Raw genomic sequence first — 22,302 nt, 5'->3', positions numbered from 1 at the left:
AGAAAATGTTCACTGAGGAAAGGAAGGGATGGAGAGGGTAGAAAAGCCTGAGCTCTTGTAGATTTGGGGACTTGCACGCACAAGTGCAACTACAGCTCCACATGCTTCTGATTGTCCCACACTTTATAGACCATAAATATAATGATATTTTAATGGCAGAGTAATAACCTAAGTTTATTGATATATTCGGGAGTGTTTGTACTGTACAGAACATATTAATCGGGGAATACTCGTAATTGTCCATCAGCTTGAACAGCTGCTGGCAGAAATATGCAATCCTTTCCTGAAAATAATGGCTGCGCATTTTGAAAAGGCTACGGGCATGAGCAAAAGAATAGGAACAAAATGAGAACATTGGCTCAACTGAGGCTGAACAGTAAAATATTTGGAAGACTCTCTTCCAGTTTCTGCAAAGGGAAATTTTTCTTATTAAGCACATTGATCTCTGAAGCATCAGAAAAGAATGGCTTCGTGTAGGCTTCCAAAAGGTTTTTCAAGATGTGAGATGCAACTTGGCGGGGGAGGAAGCCAAACCACACAACAAATATTGTGGAGACGTACGTAAGTATCTCCAAAAAGGAGGGTAGGTGCAGAATTATTTAACTGGTTGAAAGATAAAGAGTGTTTCCCCACATTCATGGGAGTTGTTTGGCTTTTCCCCAGTTGGTTAGAGGTCTGGAAAGGAAATGCAGTTAGAATGACTGAAGTTGCAGTATTTGCAGGTGACACAGCTCTTACACTAATAAACAAAAAGGGCTGTGAGGAACTGTGAAGGATTAAATGATTTACACAAATAGGCATCACAGTGATCAAATTTTGTGTTGATAAATACCAAGAAAGGGATGAAGTGGGAAAAATAACTATTTTTTGGAAGTAGAGGTTGCAAATGAACACAAGAGCCATGTCAAAAACTACAGTGAGAGTTCTGCTTACAGTGGTTGGGATGCATACAGTGTTGGAATGGTTAAACATTACAGGGGTAAGTCTGCCTATCAGTTTGTTCCTTGCTTGTGAATCTGCGCATAGCACTTCACCTTACTCAGAATGATTATTGCGTAGCTAGCTTGGCTTTAGAAGAAAGATAAATAAGAAGGAACATGTTTTAAATGTAGAATAGCGAGTAGAAGATATTGGATAAGTCTAAAGTGATTGCAGATTTGTTTTGATGTATTGTATTTCAGTACTGGTGTGTGAACTCTGTTAACTCTAGCATATGGCAGGGGAGAGAAATGAGTTGATTTTCCTGCTGATTTCTCTGAATTTCCTGAAGTGTGGGACACACATTGATCCAGTTACAGATTCTAATATGGTCAGTGCAAAGATTACCACCGGTTTAGCACAAATACGCTTAGCTGTAAGTAGTTGTTCTGGAACAAATACAAAAATTGTGACTTGAAAATTCAAGTCTGAATTTACCTCAGTGTTTTCCCAGAAAGAGGTGGCTTGTGCCAAGCAAAAGCATGTGGAGACTGTGATGATACTACCTCTCCCTGCTGTTCCTTTTGACTTCTGGCTGGAAGTGGAAAATGGAGGCTGCATTTTTGTCCTGAATAAAAGAATCTGAATCTCTTAGCTATTCTGTACCCCACAGCTAGTGTACATATTGCCTCTTTTTTTGTTTGCTTCAGGATAATGAAATGGTGAGGGAACTGCTCTATTGTCATAACATTTATCAAAGTCAGAGTCCTTTTAAATAAGGATCCGTTTTTTTTCTCAGGGTGCTTGCCCGAGGAGGTCTTGTTTTCCATCAAATTACATGCAGTCATCTCCTAAGCAGAGGAAATGCAATCTGCTTCTATTTATCCAAAATCTGGGTCACTCTTCGTGGCTGAGGTTGTGGACATGATGTGAGATTTCCACCTTGATGGCCCCTTAGAGGTGATGGTTTGAGGTGGCTGACATTTCAGAGATTCTTTTCCACCTCAAGAGTCTTGCTCCTGTTTTCTTCCCCTTCTAATCCTTCAAATTAATTGATGCATCAGGACATGGCAGCCGAGGACATATCTGTTCTTCATTTGTTTCTAAGGACAGTATCTATCATGGAAAATAAATTAGCATATATATTTCTTTTCTAGAAAACGTCAGATGGTGCTTTGGCCAGCCAAAGCCTGGTATGCTGAAGTGTTGCCAAACCTTTATCACTTCAGATGCAGATCAATTGTCTGAATCTTTTTTTGGTCTGTGATTTCACTTTGTGTTGACATTTGCATGTACCCGAAGAGAGGTGCAGGTGATGTCAGAAAGAAACAGCCTTACACTTACTGCCTCCTTTAGTGGGAGGGTGTAAAACTCTGCTCTGGTGTTTCCTCTGGAAAATGAACTGTTTTACTTTAAAATTCAGAACATTTTCTGTGTTTTCTATTAGAGGCTGTATGATTTTTTTACTTTTTTTATTTTTTACCCTTCTCCTGTGCACTGGAGCCTTTCAGATTCTCAACAATGGATTGGCTTGCCCAGCTCATTTGGATTACAGAAAGTTATTGTCTTTAGGTCTGTCATAATGCATTTGGCCTTTTTTTTTCTTTTCATTTTTTCTTTTTTTTTTTTCCTGTGAAGTTTCCACACTGGCTTTGTCTCCGCTGCCCACAGTGGTAGTAGAGCTGCCAAGTTTCCCTGCAGCATTAGGACAGCCAGTGATCCAACAATGTGCGCTGCATCACTAGCCCAGACTGCCTGTAACTGCCCTGACACCAGTATTTCTCTTCTCCCTCCAGTTCTCTCACCCCTTGCCCTTTCTCCCTTCTCTCCAGTGGGACGAGAAATCTGCTGCATTAAATGTATATAAAATGAATCCCATCTAGGTTGAAGCTGGCCACAAGCTGCCCCTCCTGCACCCTTACCCCCCACACATCATGATGGAGCAGCCGTCACAGAAAGCGTTCTGTAGCTGGCAAGGCATCTTAAGAACTGTGTCTCCTGCTGAACAAGCCTCCAAGCTGTCTCGAGCTGTAATTTGCTGGCAGACATCTGTGTTACTAACAGTCTTTCACAGCTGGATCTCTGGTCTGGGGTTTTCAGACCGCGGCTTGCCGAGGTTAAGCTTGAATCAGAAAGGAGGGTACTTCTGGTGACATGGACACATCCTGGCATCAGAAGCATCGGGAAGGACTCTGGCCACAAGAGCAAAGTACTGCCAATGCTAAAAGAGGTAGAAATAAATGGGGAAGAGGCGTGCCTGTTGAGAACGGTGCTCCTTTTAAGGACTGCACACAGTGAGTGTTTTCCATCTCCTCCTTTTATTTAGCATTTAAGACATGGTTGCCAGGCTTTTCTTTACATGTGGGTAAATCAGGGAGAACAGTTCTGCTTTGCTCCGAATGCATCTCAGACATCGTCTCCAAACCTGCTTGGTGATGCTCTGGCTTACTGTGCCCCTTACAGCATGGAGGCACGTGGAGCTGTTTCGTTCAGTGTGCCCCGTCAGCCTCCTGCAGCCTTACAGTCTTGTGTTTAACCAGAGGTATCCAGAAGGCACTACTCATTGGCATCAGCCTTTGTGGTTTCAAAATTAACTTTTTGCTTCTCCTCGGAACGTAAACAGTGGCCTTGCTGGTGTTTGCATTAAAATAGGATTTGTTAAATGCTTGTTTTCAGATCAAAGCTCTAGCTTCTTGACTTAATAAATTTCAGGGGCACAAGAGCCTGGACAAGAAAATTTGGTTTCAGACCTGACATGTTCCTGACCTCCTTTGCCCTTCAGGACTGCACACAGTCGTACTGGACCCATACAGAGCGGTTTGACCCAGTGCAGCCCCAGCCATGCCTTTGGGGCTGGAGCCCCAGAGCATGAGCTGGAGGGCCATGTTGCTGCACCCGAGAGTGCCCATTGATGGTACCTGCAGGGGCCTACTGGCCTCGTTCTGGTGAGGTTTTGTCACAGTACATGATCTACACTCAGCCCAGCCTGGGGATGCGCTATGCGTGTGATTGATTCCAAGGCAGAGGCTGGTGCCCTAGGGCTAGTGCTGAGCAAAACCTATTTTATTCTAGAGTCAATATTGGCCACTTCCTGGCAAGCCGCCAGCCTATTCTGTGCTCGCCCTTTTCTTTTCCAACAGGGAATGTCTTTCAGCCTCTGAGCATCTGATTGAAAAAGCAACTTCACTTTTCAAGCCATTTTATATTGTTTGGGATGGATGCCTTTTGCTTTCATTGCACAGCCTGCTTTGCAGTCTGCGGTTCAGTCTCCGGCTCACAAAAACCAGTGTCTCATTAATCACTTATTGGGGATCCAGAGTACCACGGTGAGAGCCAATGTACATGTTTTGCTTGGTAATGCGCAAGCCCAATTGAACAAATATTGCCAGTGTGGCTGCTGTCTTTTTCTTTACTGCTCCACTCCACGTCCTTTGACAGCACGCTCAGGTAGCCTGGCTGAGCAGTGCATAAGCAGATTGAGAAATGCCACAGAGAGCTTTATGAAGCAGACGCCCGTGCTGCACCCCCATTTAATATAAATTGATTTATTGAATCAAGCACAGAAGCCCTGCTACAGAAACCTCGAGCTGTATCCTCTGGAGAGCCACCTAATAAAACAGCCCCAACTGACACTCCTCATTAGCTTTTCCTCTGATCCCAAGGCAGTATTTAAAGTGACACTGTCCCTCTTTTTGCCTGAATTTATCTGCCGGCTAATGCCTGTGGGTCTAATTAGCTTAGCATTATTAGTCTTATTCAGATAAGCTGCATTTCCTAACAGCTTGAATCCAACTTGTAAAAAGTAATTGGAAGTCTGCGGACCCTGTGCCATAACCTGCTTGATTACGCCTTTTAGCCAAATTCGTGTAATTTACAAAAACTCATCCTCCCTGCCCCATTTTTTAATTGAGCTTTTTTGTCTAGTGAAACCTTCTGCGCTTCTTCTGCTGAAACCCTGCCTGTATTGTTGTGCTTGAGACCTCAACCGTATCCTTTGTGCAATCACCAGGGAGAGATCAAATTTTAATTTCATAATTACTTCACAAGAAAGCAGCCTTTTCCCAAGTCATGCCTGGTATTAATTTCCTCCCAGCAACTTACATTTTCATAATTTAATGATTATGGGCCACCTTAGCAGCATTAAACCTTTCTAGAGAGTGGAGAGCAAGGATGTCACCTTTGCAGCACATGCTGTGACCCGTGGCCGCTTGCCTGGCTTTTTGTGCTCGTGCTCCTCCCATTGGGAGGCAGCCGGGCGCAGGATGAGGTGTGCAGCTCAGTGTGCGCAGCCGGAGCAGCTTGCTGGGCTGTGCCGAGGTGTCTGGGGCATGGCTTCTCGATGATGAATGGCTGTTTGCAATGTGCATGTTATGCATCTTTTTAAGATTTGCAGCCCTCGCTGCAGGAGCAGCGGGAGGTGGGAGCTGACCTGCTGCGTACAGCATATCTCCTGGCAGTGATGAATGGCTCCGGTTTCCCCAAGTGCACACATGCCACAGGAGCTGAGCCAGAGTTTTTGGGACTGGAGAAAGCAAAAACAAAAAATAATCGTTTTGCAACAAAGGAGGAAAGTAAGTCTGTGGTAAACCTCTTTGGAAGCAGCCTCTCTGGGGCCAAGTGAGCCTGGCAAGAAAGTGGCCGGTCCGAGTCATGTCCTGCAGGAGCATCTTCTGGAAGCGGCGCACCAAGACCTGTTCCTGCATGGCTGCACAACTCCACTTGGGCTCTGCCTTGGTGTAAGGTCTGGTTCCCTATGTGGAAGGACACCAAAAGTCCTTCCTTTATCAGACAGAAACTAAACTGAACTAATCTTCAATCTGAAAACCAAAAACGAAACAAATCTTCCTCCTGGTAAGGTGAAGTATTTCCCTCCCCACTTCTTCTTTCTAGTCCAGACACTTTCTCTGGCTTCCTGAGCTGCACACATTCCATATGACCTCTGCTGGGCCCTCAGGAAATCCTGCTCCTTTACATTGCTGCCCAGGATGGAATTAAGTCTTTACTCCCAGTTGATAGGAGGCCCCTTGCTCCCAGTATCCAGTATTGCTGCTGGGATTGCGTGGTCTCAGCTTGCTTTGTCTTTTTGCCTGCCCCATCCTTCGCTACAGGGATCTTTCTCAGAAGAGTTTGCTCCACAATCCCTCCTTATTTGGCGATCTCCTTCCTTTCCAGAGGATCCCAGCTGGCCCTTGTGGAGCAGACGCTGGGGGTAAACAGGCAGTCTTCCTCCCATCTGCTTCACCACATCCTTTTAGCAAGAAGCACAGCAAAATGTGAATTTACAAACGATTCTTCTGTCCATCACAGTGCATTAAGCCTATAGGGTGTTGACAGCCCACTTCCCTTACCCCTCTATCTACAGGGTAAGTTGCCGACAAACCTTCCTGTTTGTCTTTTTAGAAGAGATGAAGTGAATTTTAAGAAGTGCTTAAGTTAGCAAAATCGCAGTGAGAAAGGACTTGACCCAGTGAAACTGCTGCAGAACATGAGCACCTTTGATTTGCGACTGTAGTGCCTGCACACAGGCTCAGGTGCTCGCAAGTGGTGGAAGCTCTGCCAGTCACAAACAGTGAGTAAAAGTGCCTACACTTTGTTCTGTCCCTCCTGTTCTCCTGGGCACAAGAAGAGTAAGGTGCTTGTAAATTATCCTCAGTTATTGTTTTTCCTGATGTGCTCTTTTTTGGACAAGGACCTTTCCAGGTCCTTGCCCACCCTCTCTCCAGCTTTTCATCCACTACTTCTGTTAATGCTCTGTTAGAGGTAAATGGATTAAAAAATCAGCCATGCTCAGGGAAGTGCCTGAGAGTAGATGCCAGTGCTTGAGTCTTTAAAATGGGCTGACCAAGATGGTGGAGTTTGCTTTGCTTAGGAATTACATCCACAAGATTACCTGGTACTTGAAGGACGTGTCCAATCCAACAAAGTCCAGACTCTGACTTAGAACTGATTGTACACCACAGCACAGGCTCCCTGGAGGTCCAGAGCTCAAGTACTAGTCTGATTTGACCAAGGTGGAGATAATATCTGTGTGCAAGCCACACAGAAATTTAAAACTTTTTTTTTTTTTGTAATTTATGGATGTGTAAACAGAGCTGGAATTCGCAAAATTAAAACATTGTAAAGGTTCGGGTTTAGAAGAAAGTATTTCTGCCTTTTGTGAGGAAAAAGTGTTTTAAAACTTGTATATTTCCCTCTTTACCTGAGAGAAACCCTATTAGAGTATCTTGGTGTAGAAGGGATGTTTCCCTAAAAACAATTTGTGCATATATGCATGTGCATCTGTCTTCTTTAATCCACCTGGGCTTGCCATTATCATTCCTCTTAACAAACATTACTATGGTTTGTGTGCTTTTATTGTATTTGTATATTGTAGTTTTGCCTCATTAAACTATATGTCAGATGAGTAATAGGGGAAAGACACCAAGGCACTGAAACATTAAAGCTAACATATCTAGAGGGTACTTAGTATCAGACAGTGCTCTCTGGATTTAAAGATCCTGACTCTGCAGAAGCACGTGTGTAGGGATGTTTTAAAAAATTATGGTTTCATTGAGACATAAATTGCATAATTTTCAGTGGCTCTGTGCCTAACCTGTGCTACATATCACTTCTCCCTTTGGAAAATTTAAACTGACTTATACTGGTTTTTCGCATGTAGTTCAATAGGCAGTGCAGACAAAGAGTTCATTTTGGGGTGCTGGTTTAAGCTTTGTTATCTGTTAAGGGAATTTAAATTCACTTATTCCTTGCTGGGGCTGCGGGGCGGTCAGGGAAGGAGGGAAGAACATGTTTCTGTCAAATTTTGTGTTGCTCAAGGATAAAACTCTAGTTTTGTGTTGATGGGACCAAGAAGGCTTGACCTTGGCTGACACTGGCCAGGAGGATGGGAGGTTGTTTGGTTTGCTGGAGAGGTTTTGTTGTGTTTGTTGTTTGGAGTTTCTTTGCTTTTTTACAGGTTAGTAGAGAAACAGTGCTAGAAATACTCTTCATCTACAAACATGTCTCAAAGGAGAGTCTTCATCCTTGTATTCAGTATAAACTAAGGCATTTCTCATGCTGTAGTGCTTTCCCTTTGTGCTTCCCACAAGTGGGTTTTGCTTTGTGCTTCAAGCTAAAGCCTTTTGATAGTGATTCTTTTTGCTGTTCCTCCCTAAATATGAGGTGTCACCAGCAGAGATGTGAAAAATGAGCAAGTGTTCTAAAGCCAAATGCTGTGGAAAAGCAGAGCATGCAGTGGGCATGGAGTCTGGATTCTCATGTCATTCACAGAACTGAGCCTTCTAGGTCAGCATGGATTATGTTTTTGCTACCATCTTTTGTGGCCAGGAATGCCAATGCAATACCTTTCGTGAACAGTAGACTTGTACAATATGCCGTAAAATAAAATATAATGTGGATTTTTTGGTCACCAATAACTTCTATTCGTATATTTGCATTTTCTACTCATACATTTCTACTCATGAATTTGTGTCTGCTTTTGGAAGACCAATTTTAAAAACAAATTACATGGCAAAAGAAGGCTTAATACATGTCAGAAATTCTCTAGGATTTTGGCTCTGAAATCTGTATTTGGGAGGTGGCTAGTATTTCAAGCTCTGGCCCAGCAATATGCATATAGCTTTGATAATCTCTTACTTAACAAATATATAAAGCACTACTAATGACTGCAGGTACTACAAAAAAATTATTTGGTAGATTGTCTTTGGTATTTAGCAGCTTCTGGTGATTTTTTTTTCATGTATTTAGAGCAGATTCCAGTTTGCATATGAGTAACATCATGTCAGTCCTAGTTCTTTCGTTCTGACATCTCTTTTGGCTCCTGGTGCGATTTGGCCTGGTTTTTCAAAATGTTGGTCCTGAGTCCAAATGTAACTTTGTGGGTGGTACATATGTCAAGCCCTAGTTCAGTATTTTTGGACAGCACTACCATTTCATAATTCTTCTGAAATGAAAAGAAGAAACAAAGTTAACTGAAGGAAATGCAACTAGATTTAGCTGGGCAAAAGCTTGCCTTTTCTGCTCCCCCTCTCCACCGCTCTGTTTCTCCATTTGGAGAAGTAGAGGTTTACGTGGCAGAAGCACTGTCAGGATTAGGCTAACTCAGAGCAGCAGGCAGTAGCATCTCCTTGTCTTCATAACCTATCTTCTCATGCCTTGGTGCCTGTTGAATCCTTTTGAGATGTAGCTGAGGGAGATGAGGAGTGTGGAGAATTGGAACCCTGCATTTGTGTTTGTTAAAACAGTGAGGTAGACTGAATTATGAAGATGTCTGAACAAGGCTGTGTTGGTATTAAAAAAAAGCCAAACAACCCCCTCAGGTTCTCCATATGTCTGTGTTTGATATACCGATTGCCATATTATATCTTTATGTACAGCATGCTCTCTAAAGAGCACAGGAAAGTATAAATGCAACTTTACTGCATAAAGTCAAGTGAAATAGTCCAGAGGGTTGTAGCTTGTGTGAAATAAACACATGTACAAAGTACAGGAGGTTTCACGTGGCATAAATCACCAGTAACTTCATAGCTTCCTTCCTTCCTTCTTCCCAGCGCAGTTGCAGAGCTGCTAGCTGAAAAGCTGTCCTTCATCATTCTTTTGCAGGAAACCACAAGCTCATATATTAATTCTGTTTCACTGGTAGTGCAGGACTTAGGTACTTTTCTTGAGTGTCTCAGATTGCTTTTCAGTGTATCCATGCCAGCTCCACTGCTGCGGTTGCAGTTCTTACGCATTGTTTCTCAAACACTGATGATTTTTCAGGCAATAGCAAAATCAATAAGAAAAAAAAAAGTGTGTGAGGTGAACCTTGACACCCAAGTTCTGAGCCCAAGAGGTGATTTGCTGTGAGAAACCGCAAAACAAATCACTGTTGGCCTAGTGGTCTTCCCTGATTGAGTCACATAGCTTCAGGAGGTCATAGGCCAGCCAGATGCCCTTCCTAATCTGTTTACGAAACAAGCTAGCTTCAGCCTTTGCAACACAGCCTCTGCCAACTTCCTTGCACTGTTGTGTTGCAGTGAAAGATGATCTTTATGGTGGGTCCTTAAGAGATGATGGACTTAGTCGTGGAGACCATTCTTTTGAAGAACGCTGGCCCAAATGATAATTTTTTCCCCTCCACCTCTCTTTCCTTTTTCCCTTTCTTCCTAAAACACAGTCGGTGTGAGATGCTGAAAAGGAGAATGAGGAGGGAGGGGAGAGTGGGATGAAAAGTCAGTCCCTGTTTTGGCTGCTTACAAGACAATCTGGAGTGGGAGCTTCAGTCTTCAGTATTTTTATTTATCTTGCAGATAATATTATCTGTGGGTAAAGAATGAATTTGCTTATTCCTTTAAAAAGGGTGGTTACAAATAGTTAAGTCTTGTCAAATTATTCATGTTTGCTGTTTGTAACAAGTATGTCTAGCAACTTAAAAGCCCAATAGTCTTGCTGGGCTATTGGTTTGCATTAGTTGTTTGACTCCAACGACCAATATGGACTCAGCTGACACACCATTTGTCTTGGTGTTGGAGCGCAACTGCTTCTATACAAAGGAATGAGAAGGATTCAGACTTCTCCTCAAGGCAGTTTTCCCAGGGCTTCCAGCATTGTAGGTCCAGCTGGAAGCTTTGGGATGTGTTTGTGAGCAGTCAAGTGGTGAATAGAGCTATGGTAAAATTTTCCTCCTTGTTCAAACCAGGATACCCAAGTTGGTGAGTGAGGCAGAGTTCTGAGTTATTGCCTACTGGATGTAAAGAAAGGAACGGGAACAAAGTCCATGACTGACTGACTGATCCTTCCCAAGAAAATACCATTCCAATTTCTGAATGTCGGTAAATTTTTATTATGCTGGCTATGTGTAAAGATTTGTGCCACTTAAATATCTTCTCCATAGTATCACTTGTAGAGATGCTCAGGTATCCAAGATACTCTTGACTGCTGGGTCTCCCATGAAGTGCCCACTGTGTTCTGCAGACCCTGGTTCCATTTAGTGATGTTTTGTAGCGTGGGAGTGGATACCTCCACTGCTGTTTCTTCTTTTAGTTTTGGTTTATTTTTGCTTATTTCTACCTTACTGCCCAAACTCCAACAAGGACCCTACCTGTGATTACTAGAAAACCCAATGGTGGTTCTTCAGTGTCTACACTACTACTTCCTTTATAAGTCTGAGGCTTGCCTGGTTGCTGCATTATGTATAGCTGTGTAATACAGCACTACTGATCCCAGATCTATGCCATATTTTATTGAAGCAGGGGGCAGTTTAATTACAATATAGGACCTCACCCTTAATTTTTAATTTCCTGCTGGTTTGTGTCACACTGCTTAAAATGAATGTATCTCCCTCAGGCTCAAGCAGCCAGCCCAGCTCGAGAGCCACACAGCAGGGGCTGGTGGGGGCTGGCAGGGCCCTGCTGCGGTCCCATCCCTTCTGCTTCGTTGAGGACTGCTGACTTGTGCTTTCAGTGATGGTTTTGGTATCACTCCAAGGATTGGGGCAGGCATAGAATCGAGGAAGGACAACATACAGGGAATAATCTGGGGAGGGACAGTTCTATAGCATGAGGAGAAGCATGTCCCTATGGAAAGCTGTGGGGTGACACACCCTGATCAGAGGCTCCTCGGCCCTTTGGCCCCAGCTTGTGTTGCAGAAAACCAAGGAACTCTGTGGCTGAGAGAGTGACAGCCATCTTATTTTATTTTATTTCTCACTGGCAAAATTGCTCACCTTCTCACTTCATCAGTGTCAACAGCTGGATGTGTAAAAGGCAGAGTACGCAGGCACGTGGCAAGCAGAATCAGAGCATGAACATTTACTTCCCTTGTCCATTGGAAAACTGCTGCAAAATATAAAATCTCTGGCAACCTTGAATGTTGCAGTCAAGGTCAAATGAGCACTAAAGAGCCTTTTAAAACTCTTCAGCATGTGAATGCTGCTTGGTTTAAGCAATCTGGAAAGGTGAGAACACTATCGGAGAGCTGTTTCACACTGTGACTACATATGCACTCAGTTGTTGCTCACCATGCCATGTTAACTGTGTGACTCTAGTCATTGGTTAGTTTCTTGGATTTTTGTTTGCTATTATTTTTTTAATGGCACTCTATTATGGTATAGCTGTTGCAATAGCCAACAATATCTTACCTGATGAGGATGCTATTCCAGTCCACCTCTTTCTCCTGGCAGGCAGGAGGAGCAGCTTGGCATGGTGTGTACTTCTTTGTACTTTTCCTTTTGGAGAAATTGACTAAATCTTCATTAAAAGTCTTTCCAGAGAAAAAGGAAAGCACATCTTGGATTAAAAACAGAGTCCCTAGAAAAATAATGATTCAAAAGGAAAAATAAATAAAGAAATAAAGAAATCACAGCAGTTTGTTTCAGGGCACTGGGTCACTAATTGAGTGCAAGCTTTATAAATGTTGTTTGTCCCCCCACAGGGCATACAAAACCATTGAGGAAGATGACTTGAAGTTTCCCCTTATCTATGGAGAAGGCAAGAAGGTGGGTGCATGCACTTTCCTCAGAGCAAAGAAGAAGGAATTCTGTGCTGTTTACCACTCAACTTAGCCTGCGGCAGTCCAGTGTTTTCCACTCAGTATCTCTTTATTTTATCGCTTTGACAGCTTGAAAGAATATCTTGGTTCTGTCATAAATCAGTCTTGTGTCTAGGATGGAGGAAAGAGAAAAGCTCAGCATTAAAAAGCAGTTCTGTAGCAAGCATAGTCATTTGTTGTTCAGTTTGATTTAGGTTTTGTTTCATTGTAAATAACCAGGCTGCAGTAAGACCTGTTCAGTAAATGACTTTAAATGATCCTGGTTTGATTGTAAGATATAACTAGTCTGGATGAAGACAGCAAAATAACTCTTGTTTGCTAAAAAAAAAAAGCAGGAGGTTATTTAATAACAATGTACAGTGCTTTGAGATGTAAAAAAACTAATTAAGAAGAAGAGGGATCAGGGCAGGATTTAGGAATTATAACAGCCCTTAACCACATCTTCTTCAACTAGTGTATGTGAACTCACCACTGAATTTTTCTGATGTGATTCCTGTTAATTTTTCTTGAAAGGAAAAAGTGAACCCTTCCATTTGGATGAAATTTGTTTCCAATTCCTTGATTAAGAACAATGAGATCGTTAGTGCTGATCCCAGCAAGCTTAGCTGGATGCAGCAATTGGATCAATACAAGGACGCAGTGGTGTCAGTTTGCCGATATTGGTATGCTCACTGTGTTTCTAAATAGTGCTCCCCTGCTGCATTAGTTTCTTACCTCAATGCAAAAATGCACGCTGTTCAAAACTAGCCCAAGTTTTGAAGGTTCAGACCTGAAGCTTATCTCTGAATTCGGTTAGTTTTATAATTATTTGCAAAATGTTTCATGCACATCTTTTAATTTACTCTCTTATTGCCTTATGGAGCCAGGGGTTAGTGAGGCAAAATAACTTTGAGTCAGTCTCACAGTGTTACTGATGCTGTGAGTATTCCCGCTCAGAAGCTGCTGTGGCAAAGCCAGAATTTGGCAGAAGTGATGTGCAGGTAGCAGAGAGCTAGGTTCCCCATGAGGCAGAATGCCTGGTCTGCCTTTGCAGAAGCATTAATCAAGAAGAGCCCAGAACCTCTTGAAAAACAAGCGAGTGTCTCAGAGGAAGATGTTTAAGGGAAAAAACATTAGATCTGAAGTAATAGCAGAGAGCCACAGAGAGTCCAGTGGTCACTGCCACCATCACCTGTGTGGTCTTGGAGTTCTTGCACTCTGTGTGTTCAGCAGCTGGCCCTTGGCATTTTTCTGTGGTGGAGAGAATATGTGGCAATATGTCAAAAGGAAGGGGCCGCAGGTTTCTTAAGCGAGTAATTAGACTCCTCATCCTTTTTACAACACTTGTTTCTTTTGTACAAACAGTACAATTTGCTGACAGAGTGCTCTCATTGACATATATGGGAAGCCAGGTGATATGGGTGTCCATAGTCCCATACCTTACAGATGGTCACAGTCTAAAATGGATGTACGCAGACTGAAATGTGGACAAATACAAAATGAGAAATGGAGATACTGTGAGTGTGAAGTTTATAAGTTGATTAGCTGTGTTAAATCTTAAGCTCCTGGGAGAAAAAGGGAAATTCATCCCTAACTGCAACAATTACGGAGTATCAGAAAATCATTAAGGTTGGAAAAGACCTCTAAGATCATCTAGTCCAACCATCAAGTAGGAATGTTATCTCCTGCCATCTTGACACAGTGCTTGTAACAGCTTTTGATCCCATTTCTTTATTTCTAGGCTCGGGTTATGGCAACAATTGGCGTGACTCGAGGACTGGGAGACCATGACCTGAAGGTTCACGACTCCAATATCTACATCAAACCTTTCCTGTCCTCATCTCCTGAGGTAAAACAGCCAAGCGTTGACTACCTCATTGGTGGAAGAGAAACAAATATACTTACTGTGCTTATTTGTTGTTCCCAAATCTGACTCCATTCTGATTGTGGCCCAATCCAGGTAACATGCTGCACTTCCCAACAGTGCTTGTGGGGTGTAGCCCAAAGTTAGTAACATCCTTGGAATAGGAATGTTATAAATTCCCCAGCTGTTTGGCTTCCTCTGGTTGCTCCTTATCCTAGGCAGAGCACTGATGTCTTCTTTCCCTTGTCCTTGGTTATCACATATCCTCACCATTCAGGGTGACCGTCTCTCCCCACTTTCATGCACTCTGACTCCCTTTGAGGCCTGGATCATGCCTTCACGGAAACGAACATAAACCTGCCTTCTCCAAAAGGGAGCATTGGATGTCTTCCATGGTAGCATGGCATGCTGCTTTAGGCAGAGGGCACCAAATCCAACTGCTAAGTAGGAAAATGCCAAGAGAGTGTTGAAAGAGTGCTTTATGCTTCCATCTGGCTGCCCCTTCACATCTTGTGCTTAATTCTTTATGGTGTAAACCCCAAGTAATGGCAGAAGTGGCGCTGCACATTCCCAGATAATGGCATAAAGAGGAGATTATGTGATATTTACTATGATGGGGTAGTGAACTTGCTGCTTACCTGTTTGAGAGCCAGTTTTAAATGTCTCCATCATTTTAACTTGCAAACAATTCCAGTTTTTAACCACCATAGACCTTGCAGTGAGGGATATATAGGCTTCTAAAGGGGTTTGCTTGTTTTTTGTGCATGAATAAACATGCAAACTTTTTACTTTGTGACTTTATTGGTCTTCCTACATCAGGAAATAGGTGACATATTTTCTATAAAATATTAAGCAAGGCCATACCATCATGAAAAGAGGAGGCTTTATTGCCATAGCCCAATTGCCATCCACTGTCAGATGGCTTTCTGTTGTTTTAACCATACCCAGTACCTGACCTTGAATTGTTGCTTGCTACAGCAGTAAATAAAACACACTGTGACCTATTGTATGGTACCTGTTTTAGCAGGGGAGTTGGACTCGATGATCTCTTGAGGTCCCTTCCAACCCCTGTGATTCTGTGATTCTGTAATGTAATACACAAATGACACAACACAGTTAGGAAAGAAGAAAATTACTAAATTGACCTTGCTTAGAACATCTTTGAGACTTGAAAATTAGAAAGAAATGCTGAGAGTTTCTGGTCCTGAATAAAAGGAGGTCCAGAGACAGCCCCTTCTTCACTTTTCCTTGCGATCAGTCTGGTCCCATCCCTCTCCCCACTTCAAGTGTGTGGTGTCCATCACTTGGGACCTGCTGCTGTTCCCTGCCAGGCAGCAGCTCTGCCCTCATCACTTTGATGGTTTTGTTCAGCGCCAGCAAAATGATGCAATTTTACCTATTTATTCTTCTGTCTGGCATGCTGAGACACACTGTTTCTGGGGTATGTAATAGCTGCAGTGCACTATCTCAGCAGTGTCATCTCTGCCAATTGCTGCTGCTGTATTTGTCTGTGCATATAAACCAAAGCCTCTCATGGGCTTTTCTAATTTGTGTGTACTATGTGTGTGTGCACGTGTGCAAATTCTGGAATATGGCATTCAGTTCCTATGCTATCCATGTTTCAGGATCTCTTAACTGCTTTATTACAGGGAAGCAAAACTGTTTGTGTTTCCATATTCCCTTCACAGCTCAGTTCAGCAGAAATCTACTAGGGCAGCAGGAGTAAAGACAGAGCACCAGCCGCCTTGATTTAGAGACATGGGAAAGGAGGAAAGAAAAAAAGAACAAGCCACACAACTTGAATTTTATTAGGAAGTAACATACGCTCTGACTTGCTTTCCGTTGAACCTCTTTTTCTCAACCATCTCTTCCCTCTCTTCCCAGAGAGGGCTCCAGTAGTTTATCTCCTCACATTTTTCTCCATCTTCTTCTGTTCACACGTGGACACCTTGCATAGAAACCAGCACTAAGAAACGTCTTCATGCTGCCATCTGGGAAACCTGGCACTTGGAAGCAAACACAGTGGCCTCAGGCAGCAGTCACATTTGGGCTTTAGTGCAGCACTGGATTTTGAATCCTCTTTGTAGAGATAGGGAAGCACAATGTCTGGTTTCCAGACCTGGAAAAGGGGAAGCACAGGAAGTGAAGGCACACAGTGAGTCGTGACATGGGGAGAATCCAAGTCTGGCTTCTGTTTCTGTGCTGTAATGACAATGACCTTTCCAAATCTGGGAGAAAGGTGTTTTTGTTTTTTTTTTTTTACCACCGTATGACAAAATTCTGGTATGGTATGTCCACCAAAATTTGTCTGAAGGAAAGGCGTGCATTCCTGCGACTACATCCAAAAATAGACATGGAAGTAATTTGGGAGGGGTATGAATTTACGCTTTGATAGAGTGCCAGGCTATGGGAGGAGAAGTCTTGTAGCCAAGACTGACAAATGTAATCAGGATTCAGTGGCTCAGCTGTTATGAGAGCAGATATGGAAGACTTCTGCAGGTTGGTGAGCTCTAGAGAATTGAGCCTTTTATAATGAACTGGAGTAGCACAAAGCAGGCAAGCCATGGCTGAGGCTCTCTGGCATGGAATTAAATATTTATTTTTCATAATGGAACAGCTCATTTGAAAGCTTTCAGCAGGAAATTCTGCGTTTTAAGGCTCAGCGAGAGCCTTCTTGTTGCAGCTGTGAAGCAGAATTTCATCCTGAAATTTTTCAAGCAGCAGCTCAGCTCAGCTCAGCTGCTTGGTGGAAGCAGCGTGGCTCTGACAGAAGCACTTGGTCCTTGCTGGCGATGAACCCAGCGTCATCTGTCAGAGCAAATGATGAGAGGGTAACCAAGGAGAATTTTTCCCTTTTCAAATGCGTTAGTGAAATCTTTCTGACAACTTCACAAATATGTGAAAGGAAACTGTTTTAGATTCACATCTGCCTTGTGGAGAAATCTTAGAGAATTACAGCATTTAAAGGAATGAGCAAGGCAAGGTCTTCGAGAAGTACCGTTTGATCAAAAGGAGTCAAGGTGGTTTAAGGAACCAAACATCATGCTTTAGTAGCTTGAAGTCCTTCAGGGTTATGTCTATCAGAGAATTAAAAAAATAAAAATGCAGTAGATGATCTTGCCTGAGCACTTTGATTTCTGAAAAAAAAAAAAAAACATTTGAGAAACTGTTCTGCATCACAGGTTATTAATATAAAAAGATATGAAGCTGTAGACTAAGTGGAAAGTTGGCACAGTCTAGTGGAAATTGGCTATAGGGCAGGAAACAAAGGGTGGCAGTAAAAAGCTAAAAGGAGATTAATTGGTGAGTGCTGCAGGGAGTAGTGTTGGGACCCGCTTTTTATTATTTACATATAAATTACTTGGAGGGTGCTATTGAAAGATCTTGTCGTTTGCCAGTGGAGCTGCACTGGATAGCGCTGCACATAAAAAGGGACAATACAATTAAGAAAGGGTTTAATTTATTGAAGAGGCTGGGTTGATGGGTGCAGGCAACTGAATGCGGCCTGTTGTTTGGTTTGAATTCCGCCTGGCAGGCTGCTTGGGAGCACCTCAGATGGCTGCAGGCTCCTGTGCCACTTTGTTGGGAACAGTTTTCACACCACAGGGACTCACATTTGCCGCCTCCTAGAAACAAAGCTGGCAAGCAGGTCTTAGTGCCTTCGCAGAGCTGGTGCCATCTTTGGCCTGAGCCAAATGCAGGTTTTGTCCAGTGGGTAGATCCGTTTGAGATGTAAGTATAAAACCTGCCCACCTGTTCTTTCACTGCTTGCCTAGAGCATTTTTCTCTCATTCTCATTCTGATGGCATGTAGGTGAGCAATATTAGAAAAAAATATCCAAAATGAAGAAAGGCATTAAATGGCAAACTGCTTTTTGTGTGTTCAGAAAGGTCCATGGGTGTCTGCAGGCTTTGATGGTGTGTGTCCAGGGCTAAATTTCAGCAGAGATCTGTAAGTACCAGTCAAGAAACATTTATTGTAACCCAACTCTTAATGTCATGGGTGTTTGTGCTGCCAAGGTGGTACTGCTTCCTATTTTCTGATTGCTGACATCGAATGAATGGGTTAACAGGTCAGCTGCTCCACATCAAGTCAGATAGTAGTAGAAGTGTGGTGACCACAGTGGAAGCCTTCAAGGAGTGTCCTGTTGCTCCACAGATGTTAAAGAAGGATGTTTGCTGGATTGGTTTGAAAGGAACTGGGAGACTCAGGGGATTTGGTAGCAAAGCTTTGTAAAGAGTAGAAGCTAGCTTGCTTCTGCACCTGTAAGTGTAACCTGAACCTTCAACAGACAGGAATCTTGCCTGAAGTTGACCCACATTGTTTTCTGTCACCTTGGCATTCTGTTTTCCTGAGTACCAGCCTGCCATCCATTATTGCTCTACCCTGCTCTACCTTTTTCTCACTTGCACCCCTTTCTGGATGTGCTCAGTTCACAAAGCTTTTACCATTAGGAAATCCTAGCTTGTAACTCAAATTACCTGTAAGATATCAGTGGTTGTGGGGCGTGGAGTTTTTTTTGTTTTGTGCTGTTTTCAGATTTTTGGGGAGAATATGTACTCTTGGTAACGTAATCTGCTTCTGGTGTTGGCCTAGAGTGGTGCTACACCAGCGCTGTAGCAAATGCTCTTGTGGCTTAATGTATGCTTTGCCTGGGTGGGTCAGCCACGGTGGGTGTGTTTTTTCTCACGACAATGTTAGAAGCTTGTTTGTTTGTATGAGACGCTTGCTGCTGAGCAGATGCCTGAGCTTTAGTTGTGATGCTATCTGAAATACTTGCCCGTACTTAGGAGAGCTGACCAGAGTGTGTGATGCACTTCTGGTCACTGTGGTGGCCAGCTTGCCCCCTATACCCTCTGATTTTCCAGGTGCAACTCTGGGCTCTTACAGGTAGAACTGAACTCTGGGAGATGGGAGCAGTGGCAACTGCTGCCTTTTGTGTAGCAGACCTGAAAGGAGTTCTGTGCTGCATGTAAGGATCTCTTCTGGAATGGTATTCCCTCTCAATCTGAATAAGGCGATGTGCTCTAATTAAGAGAGTATCTTGCCTTAACTTTAATCTTCTCCAAAGTCTTTTCTCAGCCGCTACCTTAGATAATGAAGTGAGGTTACATTTTACAAATGACCTTCTTGTGCTTTTGAGTGAAAGGCGAACAAGTGAGGATTAGTAGTGAGGTTGAGATGATTGTTTCCTCGCAGCTGCTTGCAGTCCCATAAAATCATAATTACATTAAAAGGTCTGGGCATTTTATGTGCATTTCCTGCTCCTGAGGAGAGTGTGCACCAGGAGGGAGAACAAAACAGCTCGGTATCTGAAGGCTGTGCCGAGCGCTTGTCCCAACACATTTATTGCAGTCAGTGAAGCCGAGGCTGGACGGCCTGCGTGACAGGGTGCACCGCTTCCAGACTTCAGCACAGATCATTTCCTCCTGTCTGCTGCACCAAGGTTGCCACTCTGCTTTCAATTTGGTGTTGTTGCTGTGGTAATTAATGTGCTCCGCGATGGCTGCGTGAAGGCTCCCCACTGCAGCCTGGGTTCCGCAGGGGCGGGCGGTGTGTCCACTGGAATGCAGCGTGTGCTGGAAGGAGAGTTACGTCCACCTGAAGTCTCACTTTAAAACGCTCCCAATGACCTGTGCTCGTGTTCAGGCTCAGCTGGTGGCCTCTGGGTCTTTGGCCTTTGCTGCTGGCTTTCTCCACCTCGCAGGCTGCGCCTTGCGCTATGCTGGCAACCATGGCCGGCCTGGCTGTGGTGGGGAAGCCGGCGGGCATTGCAACAAAACAGCATTGTGAGAATATGCTTGGGGGTTCACTTCTGTGCCAGTCTAGAATGGGTTTCTACCCACCTTAAAGATGCTCATAATTGAGCAGGTAAAGAGTTTCTCTCCATTTTGTGGAACTATTTGCTTGCTCAGGCATAATTCCTAAGTGCAGTACCTGCCTCAGGTCTAGAGAAGCAAATGAGATGCCTTCTCCTATGTAGACATTTCCGAACGTGTACAATTTATTTGCCAGAGTTAAATGGATCCGGACAAATGATGAAAACAATTATTTTTGAATACTTTATTAGAAAATATCAAAAATTCATCAAATAAATTATTCAACTTCCATTTGACTAGCCCTGCCAGCAACAGGGAAGAGCTTTGCATGCAGAACCAGGCTGGCTTTGATCACTGCTGGCAGCACAGAGCCATGCAGCCCTGCTCAGCAACACTTGCATCCATTCTGGCTGGATCAGCTCAGGGCTGAGCTGGGCCGGGAGGAGCTGCAGGCTGGAGAGCTGAGCTGGGGACAGACCCAAGGGGTTTCAATGCCCTGGACAACCTGCTATCTCAGAGCCAGTTTAGCAACTCTTCACAAACAGATTTGACAGTTTTTTCCTTCATGGATGTTTTTTTTGTGTGTGTTTTAGGTAAGAGTCTATGACCTACTGCAGTATGAGCATGGGCCGGATGATGTTCTGATCCTAGCTACGGATGGACTCTGGGATGTGCTGTTAAATGAAGAAGTGGCAGAAGCTGTCACTAACTTCCTGCCAAACTGTGACCCCGATGATCCCCACAGGTTCGTGTTCATCCCTGGCTTTCCAGCTTCTCTGGAATTAAGAGCTTTCTGGTAACATATTTCTGTAGAATATATGACATAAGTAACATACAGTAAACCTGCATGTTTTTATACAGCAGAGACAGTCTCTATAGCAAGGGTTTTTTTTTTCTGTTATAACTCAGAAATGCCTGCCTTCAGAGGAAAGTTGTGGGATCATGGTATCTTGGCACAGGATCCATTTTTTGTGTTGTAGTAGGTTCTGCAGAAACCATAGGAGGTTGAGGTCATAGAAGAACATGACAACAGGTCTCTGTCTCCAGCAGTCACAGGGTTCCACCCCTGGATAGTCTTTTAACACTAAAAAGTTGTTTCTTGCTAGGACCTTATCAGCATCTCTCTCACTCTATACATATGGATAAATACAGCACAGTGTGAGTGCCACTCATTGCAAGTCACACTGTGGCCTTTGAAACCATGTGTGGTCGCAGGCTCAGTGCCTGCCAGCTGCCAAATGGGTGCGGTGGCACAACAGGTGCAGAGCTTGATTCTGTTTCATGTAGCTGGTTTCTGTTTATTTCAGAATGATCTTTTTCATTTTCCCATGTTTATCTCCTCTTAGTTGGTCAGCTTCTCTCTTTAAAATACACCATCAAGCAAACAAAATCTTTCCAAACAACTAACTAGAGCACTGGAGTGGGTTGGTCTGTCTGTCTGCTGCTGAGTTCAGTGTCACTGTGAATTAAAGCGTCACGCTAGAGATCAGAAGCCTCTCGCTTCTAAAATGGAGAATGGTGAAAGTAGAAATAGTTTTATCCTTCTCCAGAGAGTGTTCTGAAAGGAAAAGCCTTTCAGAATGCACGTTTGGATGGCCATGGTTGTCTTCTGCCCCCTCATTGGGCTGAGAGTGGGGGAAGAGAGCCCTCAGATCACCCCACTTGGCCTGTAGAAAGCAGAGTTTGGGAGATAAGCACTGGGAAATCGCTGCAGCCAAGTGGGAACATGCAGGGCTGTTCTACTCACTTGAATTAATGTTCCAGTTTCAGTTGTTCAGATGTGGCAGTTCTTGAGGGTAAACCAGTTGCAGAATGCTTTGTGTTTTTAATATTTCTGAGCAGGCATTTTCATGAGGTCAGCTCTGTTCTCCATCAGCAAACGAGGAAGACAACGAGTGGATACAGACACCCTGGCAACCACTTGGGTTTTACAGTGACAGGCACTCCAAAGCAAATCACAAGCAGTATGTTCGTATCTGGACACTTAAAACCGTGGAATGCAAACTAAAATTTTGCTGCAAGCACTCAGTTGTCAGGTGAATGGGTGATGAGCGTGAAGCTGCAACTGCAGTACTATGACCTTCCTTCCTCCTTGCCCTGAAGAGGAGATGGGGCACTAATGACAACCAGGGCCATCTCTAATTCAGCAAGGCATGAAAGTTCCTCTGCCCTCCGACTGCGGGAGATGAGGCA

At 43.6% G+C, this 22,302-nt stretch overlaps 1 protein-coding gene across 2 annotated transcripts in view; it reads left to right on the top strand.

The window, feature by feature from the left end:
• Positions 1-22,302, top strand: part of PPM1H (protein phosphatase, Mg2+/Mn2+ dependent 1H) — a 134,452-nt gene that overhangs the window by 102,577 nt on the left and 9,573 nt on the right. For both annotated transcript variants that reach the window (XM_021385053.1, XM_021385054.1), the window contains exons 7-9: positions 12,331-12,394; positions 14,168-14,275; positions 20,703-20,854. In XM_021385053.1, coding sequence (XP_021240728.1) covers positions 12,331-12,394; positions 14,168-14,275; positions 20,703-20,854 — 324 coding nt within the window. The remainder of the gene's footprint in view (positions 1-12,330; positions 12,395-14,167; positions 14,276-20,702; positions 20,855-22,302) is intronic.

This window comes from Numida meleagris, chromosome 1, assembly GCF_002078875.1.
Source record: "Numida meleagris isolate 19003 breed g44 Domestic line chromosome 1, NumMel1.0, whole genome shotgun sequence".
Lineage (NCBI taxonomy): Eukaryota > Metazoa > Chordata > Aves > Galliformes > Numididae > Numida > Numida meleagris.
Note: the sequence above shows the minus strand (reverse complement) of the source record. Positions and strands in the feature narration are given on the sequence as shown.